Source organism: Cucumis melo, chromosome 5 (assembly GCF_025177605.1).
Source record: "Cucumis melo cultivar AY chromosome 5, USDA_Cmelo_AY_1.0, whole genome shotgun sequence".
Lineage (NCBI taxonomy): Eukaryota > Viridiplantae > Streptophyta > Magnoliopsida > Cucurbitales > Cucurbitaceae > Cucumis > Cucumis melo.
This window is the reverse complement of record NC_066861.1, coordinates 3381049-3399175: the sequence shown is the minus strand read 5'-3', so window position 1 is coordinate 3399175 and position 18127 is coordinate 3381049. Positions and strand designations below refer to the sequence as shown.

General features: G+C 35.8%; 2 protein-coding genes across 3 annotated transcripts; one reads left to right on the top strand and one right to left on the bottom strand.

The window, feature by feature from the left end:
- Window positions 1–554: 554 nt before the first annotated feature.
- On the top strand, window positions 555–9604 carry LOC103491293 (transcription initiation factor TFIID subunit 6-like). 2 transcript variants are annotated; one of them, XM_008451173.3, is made up of 13 exons: window positions 555–721; window positions 977–1153; window positions 1888–1974; window positions 2568–2669; window positions 2745–2853; window positions 4088–4188; window positions 4270–4407; window positions 4497–4592; window positions 5408–5532; window positions 7465–7597; window positions 8268–8393; window positions 8493–8607; window positions 9123–9604. In XM_008451173.3, exons 2-13 carry the CDS (start codon window positions 1028–1030, stop codon window positions 9494–9496), a joined length of 1632 nt encoding a protein of 543 aa, XP_008449395.1. In that variant the 5' UTR covers window positions 555–721; window positions 977–1027; the 3' UTR covers window positions 9497–9604. The 2 variants fall into 2 exon arrangements, with proteins under 2 accessions (XP_008449395.1, XP_016900758.1); XM_017045269.2 differs by lacking the exon at window positions 555–721 and adding an exon at window positions 765–904.
- A 14-nt stretch (window positions 9605–9618) lies between these two features.
- On the bottom strand, window positions 9619–10164 carry LOC103491294 (uncharacterized). The gene has a single exon (XM_008451174.3). It carries the CDS (start codon window positions 10162–10164, stop codon window positions 9751–9753), a length of 414 nt encoding a protein of 137 aa, XP_008449396.1. The 3' UTR covers window positions 9619–9750.
- Between the last annotated feature and the right edge of the window lie 7963 nt (window positions 10165–18127).

Sequence of the window (18127 nt, the reverse complement as noted above, 5' to 3'; positions counted from 1 at the left end):
ATATCTTGTCCTTAATATAATATTTAGTAGATCATGTCTATACCCTTCATGAGTTACATAAAATCCATATTCCCTTATTTTTAATTAAGCCTTCGATTATTTCGATAAGTTGTTAATTTGAGTATAGTTCTTATAGTGAATAAAAATACAAACTTTTCAATTCTTAAAGTTGATGGTTTGATCTTCTACACCATGTAATATTGAGCTGAAAAAACTGCATTATAAAAAATTCAACGATGTTTAAATAAGTGCATGATAAACTAATTATATTGTAATTCAACCTTAACATTCACTTTGCATATTAGAGTAGTTCATCATAAGACAACAAATAAAAAATAAGGAAAAAAAAGAATGACATAAGAAAATATATCATACGACTATCCAAATTTAAGACGAAAAAGAATGAATTAGCCTGCAATAAATTTGAAATAAGAGTAATTTCGTCTTTTCTTTTCAAAGTCGGATTATGATTTTAAATTTGTTAATTTTACGATTTAGAAAATCAGTAGCATGATGAATCAAAGTCTGGATAAAGGACCCGTTGATACGCGAGAACGGGTTATCCCCGTTATCATTCGGGTCTCTTTCCCTTCTCGTGAAGTTCTATATTATGTACACCGCGAAAAGACTCGGATCGTCCACTCCATCCTGCGGGTTCTTCCTATAAATTGCCAAACCTTCAAAATTCCTGGCCCCTCCAGTGTCACTCAACATCCTATTCGTAAGCTCTTCGCTCTTTCAAATCTTGCTTCCTGATTGTAGATTCAATTTTCATGCCTACTTCTATCTGCTGATTCTACTTTTTTCTTCATTTTTACAATTTCTATTTTCATGGGTTTTTGTAATTTGCCTGCGTATGTGGCCGTTTAGCTCAAGAAAACATATGTAGCTTTCTTGGTTTAGGGTAAGCTTAAGAACATTTTCCCTCCTCCTCTTTCTTCTTTTATTAATATTGTGTATTTTTTTTACATCTTAGGACGTATGTGTTATTTCGGGCCCTCAGTACGTGAGGTATTGAAGAAATAAAATGAGTATTATACCTAAAGAAAATATTGAGGTCATTGCGCAATGTATTGGGATCAATAACTTGTCCTCGGATGTTGCTTTGGATATTGCTCCCGATGTTGAATATCGTCTGCGGGAGATCATGCAGGTAGTTCTCTTGTTTATGCTTAAATTATTGTGGCATCAGGTCTTTTGTTTATGATGAAACTTGATCACAGTGTTGACCCTTCCTTGCTTCATAAATCATCGGGGTTTGGCACCTGTATATCAAAATGAAAAATTGGGTGATTGGTAGCGAGTCAGTGACCTAAGAAGCACAAATATATATACAAGACATGGATAAGACACAGACACAGTGACACAAGGATACAGACACAACAAAGACACATTTACTAATACATACATTTTTAGTTTGATGTATTCCACTATCAATGTTTTATCATTTCTTTTCATATATGTGTCTATTTAGTATGTGTAACCAGTGTTTGATTCTTGTCTAACAAATGTTGGTTCTATTTTGACTTTATACAATTAGTGTCATTATCAAAAGACATTTATTACCTAAAAGGGTTTGATAGATGGCCAACAAGTGTCGGATTGTCCAAGTGTCTTACATGTGTCGAATATAGAGACACACTAGCCAAACTAAAGTGTTCGTGCTTCTTTAATGTCTTTGAAACCCTTGGTTGTGGAATTCATGAGTCCATTGCCGGGTGTAGGCAATGAACAACTAAATGGCCTGAACTGAATAAGAGGTCATGCATTTTGTTCTAATGGTTCTATGTTAAGGTACTATAGTATTTGTAAGCATATTTCAGTAGCCTCACCTTGTAGAAGATGAAATGATGGAGAAGCTAAATTTTTCTCATGCTCAAAATTTAGGAGGCCATCAAATGCATGCGTCACTCTAAGAGAACTACGTTGACAGCGGATGATGTTGATGGTGCACTAAACCTAAGAAATGTTGAGGTAAGTACAATACTTGTGGTTATAGCTCGCATATTGCATGTTTTAAATTTGCAAGCCTTTGACAGGTACTTTTCTATGTGTGCAAATGAATCTGTACATGTATCTTAATTTGGGAGTGATGCATAAACTTTCCTTGTCAATTCTGACAAGTGAGGACCAAGGTAAGGGTAAGGAAGCCATGAGTTCCATTATTCATTTTTTGAGACGATTTGAACTTGGATCATGGAACTTCCTTTTGTCACATCCCATCTTTGGTGCCTGGTGCATCATTTTGGATAGTGGCTATCAAAATGATTAGGTCACTTGAAAATCCCTAAATTGGTGGTACTCCCGAAGGACAAAGTTTGTATGCTTGATTTGCGAGGTTGAAAGCAATTTATTCTTGATTTTCTGGTGCTATTTTATCAGTTCCACATATAAAATTATCTTGTAAATTTGAGACTATAATGTGCTTAATTCATCAATCATCAGGTACCATGTGTTCATTATCTTAATGCTCTTTCTGCAGTTTCCCAAAAAACCCTTTTTCCTTTTTGTCAGTTTTGTAATAAAAGGAACACTGTTGACTCTCCTTTTTAATATTGATGTGGCAGCCAATGTATGGTTTTTCTTCTGGAGGTCTCTTGCGATTTAGAAGAGCCATTGGACATCGGGATCTGTTTTACCTTGAAGACAAGGATCTGGAATTTAAAGAGGTATGTAATTTTTTTATCATTCTTGCTGTCCTGGTAGTGTCTTTAAATGAATATAAATGTGTGTTTTACTTATAGATAATTGATGCTCCACTGCCAAAAGCTCCTCTTGATACTGCAGTGTTTTGCCATTGGCTAGCAATCGAAGGTGTACAGCCTGCAATTCCCGAAAATGCTCCTGTAGAAGGTTTGTCACAAGTCTGACTAAAGAGTTGATTGTTTCACAAGCCAGGCAGATCGTTTTATTTGGATACCCAGGAATGTTAATGACTGATATTTAAGTAATTACATGCTAGCAATGTCGCAGATGTTTCTGTGTGTTTGTTGGTTGGAAAGTAAACATTTCATCAAGGGTGATAAAACTTCAGGGGCTCAAATGAAAAACCGCCGCAGTAACCAAAATGAAGTAGCAAAAGGAGGAAAATAATAATAATAATAATAACAGTGGGAGATAAATGTTTAGTTTTGCCTCATTATAACAGCTTCTCATGGTCCTCAGGCTCAGGCCAAAAACAGAGGAGAATATCTTTTGCCAGCTCAACTGTTAAATTATAAGTTTAGCTGCTCTAAGAATTGGTTTAAGCCTTACGGTTTTATGATCTTTTGTCTGACATTTTTTGCAAATGTTGTATCGTTTGTGTGATCTTAGTGCAACTGTGCAGCAAGAGTTTTTGCTTTTGCTAATGTTCAAAGCCTATGATGTTTTTTTTAACATTTCCAACAGTAAAATTTCCTTTAGGGAGTGTTTTTAACGTGGTTTGGAGGACCAAGGTTCCTATGAAAGTTAGGTTCTTCACCTGACAAGTTTTGCTAAGTCGGGTTAACACTGTGGTAGGCTTGTGAGGAGGAAATCTTCTCTTGTTGGGCCCTTTTGCTTGCTTTGTCGGAGGGCGGAGGAAGAACTTGATCACCTCTTTTGGGATTGCCATTATGCGTGTGCTTTGTGGAGTTCGGCGTGAGCCATGTTGGTCTTAGAGGGGTTCGTACAATGATCGAGGAGTTCCTCCTCCATCCACCTTTCAAAGAAAGGGGTTTTTTTTTTTTATGGATCGTTGTGTGCTATCTTGTAGGACATTTGAGGGGAGGGGAATGATCATGTGTTTCGTGGTAGGGAAAGGGATCCTAGTGAGTTTGGCCTTTGATTAGATTTCATGTGTCCTTTGGGCTTCAATTTTGAAGTCCTTTTGTAATTATTCCATAGGTGATATCCTTCTCAGTTGGTCCCCCTTCCTTAAGTTGCTTAAGTTGGGGTGTTTTCTGTGGGATGGTTTTTTTGTATGCCCTTGTATTCTTTCATTTTTTCTCAATGAAAGTTGTGATTTCTCATCAAAAAATTGTTTCTTTTACTTTTTTTTGTCTTTTTCCCACTTGTAGCAACCTAAGTTGTTTAGTGACCTCTGTATCATCTTTTCTATCTTCAGTAATTTTACCTCCTTCTGATGCCAAAAGTAATGAACAAATGGGTGGGTTGCCTGTTGACATTAAATTACCAGTTAAGCATATTCTGTCCAAGGAGCTTCAGGTAATTGACTTGTTATTTGGTTATATTTGATTCTGTTAAAGTTAGTAGCTAATTTTCATCTTTTCATTACATTATTTGCAGCTATATTTTGACAAAATCACGGAGCTTGTTGTTAGTAAGTCAAGCTCAATTCTATTTAAGAAGGCACTAGTGAGTTTAGCTACGGACTCGGGACTTCACCCTTTGGTTCCTTATTTTACGTGCTTTATAGCTGATGAGGTATATATGTTTGAGCATAGAAGATCTAAAGATAGCATTAAATGTTATGATTTTTCTATTTTAGTTTGTTTGTTGTTTTCACATGACAGGTTGCACGTGGACTCGGTGATTATTCCCTTCTTTTTGCTTTAATGCGTGTTGTCTGGAGTCTTCTTCAGAATCCTCACATCCACATAGAACCTTATGTGAGTTGAATTCAATGTATGTGTTGAGGTTCATGAATGCCTAACCCTACTAGTATTCTGACAACTCATTGGTGCTCTATAGCAGCTAGGTCTCTGCCATAATCTTGCCCTACCTTGTCCTCCATGGTTCTGGGCTTTCGCTCAGTCTAACTCATCATATTGTTAATTATAACCTTTTGATAAACACAAATTGGGCTGTATTTTTCTGTATGGTTTCTAGGGTTTGTTTATAGGTTTTTATTTTATTTTATGGCTAAATTATGAAAAATACCAATGAATTTTCAATAGTTTCAATAATACCCTTAAACTTTCAAATGAATTGAAGTATTACCTTTAGTATATGGATAGTAACCATTAGAAGGGATGAGGGATCAAACCTCCGATCTCAAGGGAGTGTACATACTACCATTGAGCTAAGCTTACTTTAGCCTATTTGTAACATTTATCGTATCAATTAAAGGTTTCTTTTGTGTTCAAAAACAAAAAATCAGGACTCATCACTTGTCTGCCAGAAACATGGCTTGCAAAGAAAATATTTAAAGTTGATTACAAACACAGGCTGATGGGTGTTCCCAGTTCCTTCTATTTGGCCCTGTGAATAGTTATCCTCCAATTATCTCTATTAAAGTTCAACGTGGCTTCTCATTATTCTTCAACTTGTACAAAGGATATTTAGTTTGCATTCATTTTTATATTGTGAATCTGCTATGTTTTGAGGCAACAAAAAGGATGGTATTCTGGTTTTGCTTGGTGCTTTGTGTTTAGTATCCAATCTGTCCCTGAGACGTGTTTTGTTTTTGTTTTATTTTTGTCAGCTACACCAAATGATGCCATCGGTTGTAACCTGCCTAGTTGCAAAAAGGTTGGGGAACAGGTTTTCAGACAACCACTGGGAACTTAGAGACTTCACAGCGAAAGTGGTTGCTTTAATCTGTAAAAGGTGAGATTTATTTGTCCTGATTCTGCTTAATTAATGCTTATCAGTTTTGGGTATGGCCATTAGCATTAGGGTCTGGCTTCTTGCATTGTTTTAGAAATGCATGCATGATGTAGAATACCAACAAGAATGAATCATGTATTGTATTGTTTTGCTTCTTTTTTATCACTTGCAGTATTTGCAATTCTCCTTCTCAACCTCATTCTTAAATTGAATAGATCAAACTGTTCATGAATTTTATTTTACAAAGCAAGAAGCATCCACGGGTTGACAGATTCCAGTGGCATACCTCTGGAAAATTTGGCTATAGTCTCCGAAGCCTCTGGATAAGCATTTCAAAAACATGGAACATGTCCAACCATCTCCCCACATTTAAATTAGGTGATGGAAGGAAAATAGCTTTTTGGGATACTCTTTGCCTCCTTGGTGCATGGACCGGCCACTCAAAGTTGCTTTTCCCGATTTGTACAGCATTGCTAGTATCGGAAACAACAGTATTCATGACCATTGGGACCAAACAACCTCAGCATGGTCTCCATTTTCGCTAATCCTTAAATAGGAGGAAATTTTGAGCTTTCAAAATATTTTGACATGTCTCCATGGCGAATCACCATCCCAGAACTCAGACTCAAGATCTTGGTCTTTAGATACTTTAGGCAAGTATGCGGTTAATCTTTATCAAAATACTTAATTGCGCTGACTGTATCGAGAAGACTACCTTTCAAGCACTGTGGAAGACTAAGAGCCCTAAGCGCGTGAATATCCTGATATGGATAAAGATCTTTGGCACTCTAGGTTGCTTGGCAACACTTCAGTCCAAGCTTCAAGGCATATCAATTTCTCTGTCCATCTGCCCTCTTTGTCTTGCAAATGGACAAGATTTACAACACTTTTCATTTGACTGCCCCTTTTCAGTTAAGTGCTGTCAAAAGATTTTCTACATTTTCCAAGTGTCTTGGGTCTTTCCCTCATCTTTTAAGGAAAGTGTTTTACAAATTGTAAATGGGCCAGAATTACCTCCAAAGCACAAATCTATGGTCAAACGCAGCAAAAACAACACTATCTGAAATCTTGTTTGAATGGAATCAAAGAGTCTTCGATGACAAGCCTTGCGACTGGACAGCTTGCTTCAATTCATGCCAAACTCCTTGCCTCATCTTGGTGTTCACTCTCAAAGCTTTACGCTGCCTACTTAACCCAAGAAATTTGCCTTAATTGGAATGTTTTTATCTCTTTAGCTTAGCTTTGTCGATAATTTCAAGTTCTTAATTCCTTTGTACTTGTGAGGCCCTTAAACTTGTACCCAAATGTATCTCATGATTGGTAGCAAACTTTGTATCATTATCGTCAAAATATATTAAAAAATTATATTTCCTTTTCAAAAAAAAAAAAAAAAAAAAAAAAAAAAAAAAAAAAAAAAAAAATATATATATATATATATATATATATATATATATATATATATTTTACAATACTCTCTAGACAAATGTTACTGTAATATTCTGTATTTATTAAATCTACTGGACTATGCTGGAGGAGGTGCACCTCCAAACTAGCCCTAGGATAAGGGAGCGTATTCTGTGGCATTTTGCTTTCCTTGCTTTTTTTTGGGGATGTGGTTAGATCGAAATTGGAGAGTTTTTAGGGAAATTGAGAAATCTTGAGAAGAGCTGTAGTCTACTGTTGGAGTTAATGCGTCAGGCATTGTCCATTTGGAATGGACTGTTTTTGTACAACTACTTGGGAGTGTGGGCGTTTCTCTTATTTATTTATTACTTTATATATTTTTTTTTCCTTTTGTACTGTTTCATTTGTTCTCAATAAAAGTAGGTTCTTTTAATTAAAGAAAAGAACTGTTAGGCTAAATCATTATTTCTTAGGGAGGTTGCGCTCTTGGATCTTTTTCTGTAAGATTGCGCTTTCAATGTTTTGCAGGTTTGGTCATGTTTACAACACACTTCAGACGAAGCTCACAAAAACTCTTCTCAATGCATTTCTAGACCCCAAACGGGCTTTGACTCAACATTATGGTGCAATTCAAGGATTAGCAGCCTTGGGGATGAATGTGGTATGCTCTATTCACATGCTTTTTTAATTAGTGTAGGGGGTTGAAGATTGCTAGATTGCAGAAGCAAGCAGAAAGGAAATGGTTGTACGGAAAGAAAACTAACATGTTTGTGTAAAAATTTATGCAAAGCAATAAAACGGAAGAAAGAAGGGAAGAGATCTTAAGAAAGTTGCCTATGATTTCCATTTATAACATATCAAATCAGGTTGAATGTTAAGCGATGCATGAGAATGGTGTGCTGATTTAATCCGATTTGAATTTGCAGGTCAATGAATTTCATCCTTGATATAGAAACGCTGTTCCTTTAAAAATGTCCCTTCTGGTTTTCTCCTTGTTTCTCCCAGCCAAGTGTTTGGTTGACATTTCTTTTCATCTCACCAACACCCATCTGTCGGCCGCAGCTACCTTTAATTTAAACATCTTTTGCTTTTTAACAAAATAGAGCTGTATTTTATAAAGTATTTGGCCTCTATACTCATTCCATCACATTGAAAATAAATGTTCAAGATAAGAATTATGATGTCCGCTCAACTTCCATTTGCAATTTCAAGAAAGTATGAAAAGTCAAAAGGCCTTTTGATTTCATAGTTAGTTCTTATTTGTCTTCTCATCGATATATTTTAGTAATCATTGCAGACATCTCAGTTTGTGTAGGATCAATATTTTACAGGTTCACCTCCTTATACTTCCAAATCTTGAGCCATATCTGGGACTTTTGGAACCTGAAATGCTTCTTGCTAATCAAAAGAATGAGATGAAGAGGCATGAAGCCTGGCGCGTTTATGGAGCCTTGCTGGTGAGTTCTTTCTATTAAGATCTTGTGCAACTTTATTACCAGAGTATTATGTAGAAAGAAACTGATGGAATGGGATTTTTGACATGATATGTTTTCTAGCGAGCGGTTGGTCAATGCATTTATGATCGTGTCAAGATTTTTCCTCCTTTGCCTAGTATGCCTGCAGGTTCTATCTTGCGGACGAATGCTAGAGTTATCACCACCACATTCCCAAGTAAGGTCTCGCAACTTTATTTAAATCAAAGTACGAGATGCAAAAAACTATCAACTTCTGCTCTGCTTTTCTCTAAGCTGGGATTTTTTATTCATAGAAGGACTTGTAGATTTTTGGCTCCACCTCTATCAGGGATTTTTAGTTTTGACTTTTATGCCATGATAGATCTGTCCTCATTAATATGCTGTGAATTATGTGATTAGTGAAACGGTGAAATAATGAAATAGAAATGCTTGCCATTAGGGGAACTAAAATGTAAATACTTGATATGTCCTAATTGTTGCTTGTATAGCTGACCAAATTTCCCTAGTAAATGAGTGATTTTTGGCAAATCCTTTATTTCTTAAAATTTTTGGAACTTATAGTTCTTGAGTAAGTACACATTATTTAAAGATTACACATTTACATTGATCTTTTTGTTTTATTTTTGGAACTTTATAGTTCTTGAGTAAGTACACATTATTTAAAGATTACACATTTACATTGATCTTTTTGTTTTGCATGTGTAATCTTAGACAAACGCAAGGCAAATGCCGACCACATAAGAGGGCAGGCTCCCCTTAAGAAGATGGTAATGGATAGTCCAATGGGTGTCATGCCAACTAATTCATCTGCATCACACATGGAAGGAGCAGTTAATCCAGCTTCTTCCGGCAATTCCAGTCTGGTTTTGCCGACATCTTCTCAACCATTGCAAAATGAAATCATTCCAGGCAGCACTAGTAGGAAAGGCAAGTGTGATGATCAAATTCTTAAAAGGTCAGCTGTCTTATCTCAAGTCTGGAAGGAGGATCTTAAATCTGGAAAGTTGTTAACATCCATGTTAGATTTGTTTGGTGAAAGTATGTTATGCTTCATTCCTGCTCCTGAATTGTCCATGTTTTTGTAATAACTATCATCCATTTTCAAGTAGAAAATATTGTTCGTCTAGCTCTAAAATTATGTGTAAGCTAACGGCTATTCTTTGTCTTTTTAATCTAGAGGAAATTTTCGTGCATTGACCTTCCTTCGTTGAAAAAGCAAAACGATATGTTTTATTTCAGTTGAGAAAAACCACTCTTCTGAATTGATTCTTGAATTTACTAATACAGCAAGTAAAAGGTAAATTATCTCAGTAATTCATTATAAGAGCAATCAGAATGATCAAGCGGCCGTTATTGCGGTTTCCCTCTCAACAGCCTTCATCAAGAAGCTTCCCTCTTCTAGCACCATCTGAACAGGTAAGAATCCCATCCCATTAGCCATATCTAACATCATCCTTTTGGTCTCAGCCTTAAACTCATCCAGATCAACTGTTCCACTCGAGTCATGATCAAACTGCAAAAACAGAGAACTATAGACAGAAGAAAGCTCTTCGGGATCAGGCTTCACATCAATTCCAAAATGGGTCTCGAAAACCCTGAGGGTATGCAACTCCTCCAACATCTCACTGTAGGAAAGGAGACCATCATGGTTGGTATCTAGGTGAGCAAAACGATCTCTTATGAATGCACCAAAAGCTACATCATCTTCGACGAAGTTGACGATGGTAGCACTATCCAATATTTCCACACTCATTTTGGCTAGCTCTGATATTTTAGCTGATAAACAAAGGAAATAGGAAGGTATAGTAGGAGAAGAGAAGATTTTGAATTTGGCTTTTTCTTCTTTGATGAGGAGAGGGATGGTTGAGGATTTCGTATAAATAGGGCTTGGAGGAAGCTTTAGTCCTCTCTGTGGCCATTTGTTTCTGACAATTTGTTTCGGTTTTGAAGATTGTGAGGGGCAGATCTTTGATTTAAGGATGTTGAAAGTAAAGGAATAAAATAACGGAAACAAAGTCAACGTAAAGAGAAGTCGGTGCAATTACACAATTAGCTTCAAAAGTTTCGAGAACTTGGAACCAATTGGTTTGAGGATTGACCATAAAGAATTCCATTGGTCAATTCCCGAAGACGCGCGCCCCTTGAAAGCTTTGTTAAGGATGTTGCTTACTATTTTCACAACTCTATTTCTTTTCTTTTCTTTTCTTTTAATATTATAATTTGAATATATATATATATATATTAGATCTAATATTTTTTAATATTATAATTTTTTGGGGCGTCAGCATAGTATATTCGGTATATTAGTTGGTATAAATTATAAATTATATTAGATTGCTGAAAGACAATTGAATGTAAAATTGGAATAGAATTGATATAAATTAGATTTTTTTTTCTTTTTTATATTTGCAATTTTAGACAATTGACAGATTCAAAATATTCTAATATTATTCTTTACTACACTCAGTATCCACTTAACAATTCTTTTGTTTTTTTTTTTTTTTTTTTGGTTAAATTATTATTTGATCTTTCATACTTTGGAGTTATTTAATTTTTTGTCAATATTGTATTTCCCTGACAGTTATCTCAGACCTTGTATTTTTTAATGTTCAATTTTATTTAGTTTACTTTCGGATAAATCGTAAACTTAGTTCACACTATGCTAGGGTTAGATTTTTCAAAAACTTTTGTTATCCATTAATATCTTTACCTCAATCAAGTTGTCGAGTCCTATGTAATGAACTTCTCTATTTGAAAATGAGTTTGTGTAGGCTCAAAAGTTGTTGGGGAGCCTTAGAAACATCATGACCTTGATATTTGGTGGAATTAAATAGGTATTTACATGGGAAAAGAAAAAGTAAAAAATTCAAGCTAGAGAGAAACCAAGTTTTGTTATAAAATTCTGTGTCATTCATACCATTTTTCCACCCAGAAAAGATGATAGATACGAGTCGGGAATTCAATTAGAACTAATACATCCAATGGTAAAGTGTTCATGTCTCAATGTGACAGAATAAAGTACCATCAACAAAGAGGTTTAATTGCCGAATCTTCTTCTTCACTATAAGGTGTTTTAAAGTGAGATAGAGTACAAAATCAAATGTCATATGCTTCTCTTATTCACTTAAAAGTCTATCATCAACTCTCTTGGTGATAAACTATAAACCACCAAACGAAGCTATTACGTTGTGGCAGATGATTTTTTTAGGTTGAATTTCTGATTTAAGATGTTATCAGAGCACGATGTTTGATGTTTTAGAAGATTATGGGGTTGAAGCTTCTGCATTGTTATTTCCTCTCTAGTTAATATTGATTTTCATTTGTTGGGTCTTCTTCATATTTTATTTAAGAGAAATTGGTATGAATGTCAAATGATTTTAAAAAATGTCGAATCATGACAAACTATATTAAAAAATTACCCTCAAAATGTATTTTTAACTCCAACCGTAATTTTCGAAATGGCTCCCTCACCGTTGGAAGTGTCATTATTCGTCCTTTGAGCGAAGTAATTCTTTAGCTCCTCACTAACCAATTTTTTTTTGTACTTCTTTTCTTAATTTGTGAATAATGGAAGAAGACCTCAGCAATGATATAATAGAGGAATCACACACAATTGAGGAGGTGGTTTGGATTGGAATCGAGTTTGGATTCCCCTAATCTTGAGTATCTTTTTGCTTTATTTTGAGTAGAATTGTCCCATAGACATCGATCCACCAAGTTTCCTTATTTCCAGAGCTTCCGAGGCTTATGAGAGAGTGATGTGAACTATGAGAATATTTTTCTAAATGTAACAAAACATAAGATTTAAATATCTCCGACTCTTATAACAAAAAACGAAAAGTCCTAAAATATTTTCATAAATTCTAGATTTGTCATTGATAGTTACGGGCGAATCGTCGCTTCTCTTTCTTTTTTTTTTTTTGCGAATTATTTATTTTCTCTTTTAGATTTTTTTCAACTCATTTTCTAGGTTTTCTTTCTTCTATTTTTATTCATCTTTCTTTTTCTTTCTTTCGACTCCTCCTATAGAATATCAAGATTGAATATGATCTAAATGATCGTTTACCTAATCAACACGTTTGTTTATCGTAGTCAACACGATTGCTTAGGTTTAAAGTCATTTTCCTTGTGATCGTTTAAAAAGATTGTGTAAGATATATGATCTAAACGATCGCTTACCTTAGTCAACACAAACGTTTAGCATGGCCAGTAATATCATTGAGATTTGAAGCATTTTTCTATTGTTTAAAAAACTACATGATCGTGTTAATACTACCTACGCGATTGTGTATCATTTCATATATGACGATCATGTATCGCGATCGTTTAGAGGAAGAATTACAAGTGCGTGTGATCGATTAATCACGTGTTGACTTCGTCATTTTTTGTATTTCTCACTTTGGGCTTATGGGCTTTTTACATTTTCAAATTTGTTCTATTTTGCCGGTTTGTTATATTTTTCAAAAAACCGGTTATAAACTGTGCACTCTACCAGAAAAAGAAATTTTCAAATAAGTTTATTAAGATTTGAAATTTATTTTGAAAGAAAGTTGGGTTTTGGTTAAGGATGTGAGAAAGTGAGAAAGTGAGAAAGTTGGGTTTTGGTTAAGAGAGAGTTTCCAACACTGGTAGGCATAGAAGATAGAGAATTTTTTTGAAAGAAGGAAAGAGGTTATTTGCACTTTTTGGTAAAGAGTTGGGAAATTGCCAAAAATAGGTTAAAAAAAGAGATTTAAATGAATTTTGGGACAAGTTTTCAAAAGAAAGACTTTTAGGACAATTTGGGTGTGAATAGACAAAAATGCCCTTCCTTTCCTTTCCCTCTTCCACGTTGCTTTCCCTTCTCTCCACCATCGATTCGTTCTCTTTCGCGTATAGTTCCGTTTCCCTTCTCTTTTCTTTCGTGTAGAACACCTGAACCTACTCCGGCCATCGTCAGTTGTTCATCGTCACTTGCCCATCGTCGCTTGCCCATCGTCGTTTGCCCTTCGTCGCTTGCCCTTCGTCGCTTGCCCTTCGTCGGTCGTTGTCCAGTGCATTTCGTCGCTCCTATTCGGACCATTCAATCAACTTCGAGCGTCTTATTTAGGTGAGTTTCATGTATAACCGATTTTCAATTTATCTGCTGTAAGTAAATGTTTGTTAGGGTATTTGGTGCTATTTTCATCCGTAATTGTCTGGTTTTTGGAATTGGACTTATTTGCCGTAAATTAGTTTAGTCAAATTTTGGTTTTAGGTTCTTAGAAAGTTCAATGTTCAATGGCTAGTGAAAAATGAATTGAACTAGAGGATGAGGATTTAGTTGGATCAAATAGAGGAGGAGTAAGCAATAGGAATAGAAGGAATTAAGGTTTTTTTTTTTATCTCGCATTTTTTTTTATCTCGCACTTATCTCGCACGTATCTCGCACGTTCCAAACTTTCACTATTTATTTCAAAATCAACTTGGTACACCTCCTAATCCATTTAGAGCTATTCTTTGCATGTTTAGTAACTCTCTTAGGCCCTCATGCTTTATCATGCTTTATCTCGCACGTATCTCGCACACATCTCGCACGTTCCGAACTTTCACTATTTATTTCAAAATCAACTTGGTACACCTCCTAATCCATTTAGAGCTATTCTTTGCATGTTTAGTAACTCTCTTAGGCCCTCATGCTTTATCTCGCACGTATCTCGCACGTATCTCGCACACATCTCGCACGTTCCGAACTTTCACTATTTATTTCAAAATCAACTTGGTACACCTCCTAATCCATTTAGAGCTATTCTTTGCATGTTTAGTAACTCTCTTAGGCCCTCATGCTTTATCTCGCACGTATCTCGCACACATCTCGCACGTATCTCGCACACATCTCGCACACATCTCGCACGTTCCAAACTTCCACTATTTATTTCAAAATCAAATTGGTACACCTCCTAATTCATTTCTTTACATCTTGCACGCATTTTGTAGGTTCTTAAGTTCAAATCAATTTTTTAAGATACAAAAGTACTTAAGGTAGTTTAAGGATGGCACATGTTCGGATTTTAGTGCGTCACGGTGGTGAATGGGATGAGGGACGAAGAAAATATGAAGGAGGAGTGTTAAAAGGCATTGTTGTCCCTAAAGAAATAACACACAAAGATTTACAGTCTGAACTATATGACCTTGCAGAAGTTGACCCTACAAAGTTTGACATAAAGATAAGATGTATATATGAGATCAAAGGGGAAAAGGAAGCTCCTCCATTTGAGTTAAGCAATGACCGTGATTTGAAGTTTTATATTCTTAGTGAAAATCCATTGGAGGTCCCCCTATACCTATCGTTTGAGCCTACAAGCAATCGAAGCATGAAAGTGTTAAACAAAGATTACAATTCAGTATCTGGGAGCAACCAAGTTCAAAATTTAAACCCTCATCCTCCTCCAATTGGAATGGATAGATTAGATGAGAATGAAGTTGATATTGGTGAAGTCGAGGGTGGCTTGTGTCATAACATGATAGGGACCAATTCGGCTATATGGGAATCATATGAGTCATATCATTCAATAGATGATACTTTTACATTGGAGTCAGTTGAGATGTACAATGAATTGTTTGACATCCCAGAACAAAGAGATGCTCCTACAAAAGATTGCAAAGGAAAAGGTAAAGTTGACTACAGGTCCTCTAGTCGGAAGTTGAAGACAAAAGGAAGTGGCTGGTCGGAAGAAAGCTCTACAAGTGAAGAGTTGGATGTAGGACAAATATTTTTTTGCAAGAGAGATTTGTCAATGAGATTAAGTGTGTTGGCAATGAAAAAAAATTTTCAGTTTGTAGTAAAAAAGTCTACAAAAGAGGTTCTTTTCGTTAGATGCATCGACAACAAGTGTGGTTGGAGATTGCGAGCGGTTAGACTGAAGGATTCAAATATATTCAAGATTAAAAAGTATGTGAAAGTTCATTCATGTTCTCTTGAGTTTTTGAATCGTGACCATAGGCAAGCAAAATCTTGGGTTGTTGGAGAATTAATAAAGTCCAAATTCAAGGGGCCCGGTCGCATATACAAACCACGTGATATCATAGAAGACATGAGGCAAGACTATGGCATAAATATGAGTTATGAGAAAGCATGGCGTGCCAGAGAAAATGCATATGAACGAGTGCGAGGGTCTCCTGAAGAGTCATATAATCTTTTGCGTAGATATGGTGAAGCACTCAAATTTACAAATTCAGGTACAATATTTCACATGGAACTCGAAGATGATCGTTTCTTTAAATATCTTTTTATGGCTGTTGGTGCATGTGTTAGAGGATTCTTAAATTGCATTAGACCGGTCATAGTCATGGACGGAACATTTCTTAAGAACAAATATCGGGGTCAGTTGATAGTGGCCGTTTGTTTAGATGGTAACAATCAGATCTATCCTCTAGCCTTTGGAGTAGTTGATAGAGAAACAGATGACTCAATACAGTGGTTCTTAGAAAAATTGAAAGGTGCAATAGGGGAGGTGCCTAATCTAGGCTTTGTGACAGATCGGAAAACATGCTTCGCCAAGGGTATTTCATCAGTTTTCCCATCTGCATTCCACGGCCTTTGTGTCCAACATTTGAGTCAAAATTTGCATGATAAATATAAGAATGACACGGTTGCTACTTTGTTTTATAATGCATCGAGAACATATCGTGAATCAACGTTTGTTGAAGCGTGGAGACATCTTCTTTCATTTCCTAATGGTTCAGAGAAATATTTAAATGATGTTGGAATAGCACGATGGTCTCGTGTTCACTGCCCAGGAAGACGGTATAACATGATGACAACAAATATAGCGGAGTCCATGAATTCTATACTGAAAGAACCTAGAGATTTGCCTATTGCTTCATTCCTTGAAAATGTTCGAGCTTTGCTACAACGTTGGTTTTGGGAGCGTCGAGAAGAAGGCATTAAAGTGACGTCTACATTGACCAAATGGGCAGAGTTAGTTATTCAAAAGAAACAAGAAGGAGCTTTGACAATGAAGGTCAACCCAATTGACTGTTACCAATTTCATGTCAAAGATTTAGATAAGGAGGAGGTCGTAAACCTTCAGACTAAAGAATGCACTTGCAAGGAGTTTCAAGCTGAGCAACTACCATGCTCACATGCCATTGCTGCAGCACGGGTTCGTAATATAAATGTTTATAGTTTATGTGCTAATTATTACACTAATGAATGTTTGTTGGCTGCATATGCGGAGGCCGTCTACCCAGTTGGGAATCAGTCAGATTGGAAGACAAGCGAAGACTACGTACATATGACTGTTTTACCTCCAAAAGTAGTCAAAAGAGTTGGTCGACCGAAGAAAAAGAGGATTCCAAGTGTTGGTGAAGCTCCGAAATTGCATAAGTGTGGTCGGTGTAAACAAATAGGTCACAACAGATTAACGTGTACCAATCCAATTTCATATACCGACAAGTCGAGCATACAAGATTAGAAATTTCCCTACCAATGTACTAAGTATTACACTAATTAATTAATGTTTGTTAATGATGTGTTTTCTTAATGATTTGTCCCAACATTCTTACTTTCTGTGCTTCCAAATGGATGAAGAAGACGAAAATAACGATTGACTTATTCATTTAAGAACACAAACACTGGTTTTATGATCGTTTAAAAATAACTAAATGTTCGTTTAAAAATATGTAAACGATCGTTTAAAAATAACTAAACGATCGGTTAAGAACAACCAAACGATCGTTTGAAAACAACTAAACGATAGGTTAAACAAAACTAAACGATCGATTGGTCGAACAAAACTAAACGATCGTTTAAAACAACCAATCGATCGTTGGAAAACAACTAAACGATCAGTGAAACAAAACTAAACGATTGGTCAAACAAAACTAAACGATCGTTTAAAACAACCAATCGATACCTTGAAATTAACTAAACGATCAGTTAAACAAAACTAAACGATTGGTCGAACAAAACTAAACGATCGTTTAAAACAACCAATCGATCGTTTGAAATTAACTAAACGATCGACTATAAAAAACTAAACGATCGTTTACATAAACTAAACGATCTTTTGAAACAACGAAAGACACCCGCGAATTGTTTACAACCGCGATTCAACATTTCAAAAAAAGTATGCGAATTTACAATATTGCCCCTTTGGTAAAAACGACCGATATATATATACGTTCCGCCTTCTCACTTTTCGTTTTTCGTCACTACGCAATACACAACCGCACTGATCACACCTTCGTTTTCTCTCAGTCCATTGTTCTCTCAGACCATTTTTGTCTCAGTCCATAGTTTTCGTCAACGTTAAAAGGTATTTTCCCGAACTTTTCCTACTATAACGTTACACTTTTCCTTTGTTTATATTTCAAACGTTTCAACTTCTGTCTTCAAAAACTATCATTGTGTTCTTATATTATTATTGTGAAGCGTTTAGGGTTTCGGGTTCGACTTCTGTCTTCAATATATTATATTCATTTCAGGATGGCTGTACCTAGCGAAAAGTATTTCCCTGCCACTGTGTCATGCCAAGTGCACAAGATCGGCAGTCTTATTAAGGATAAACTGACCAAGGACCAGCTGCAAATGTTCGAAAAAACAATTTTTGGTCCATTGCTGAATGTGAACATGGTATTCAACGGCCAGTTGATCCATCATTTCTTGCTGAGGCAGATACCTGAAGACGGTAACGCAGATGGAATCTGTTTCTCGGTTTTAGGGAAGAACGTCCGTTTTACCCAAAAGGAATTCA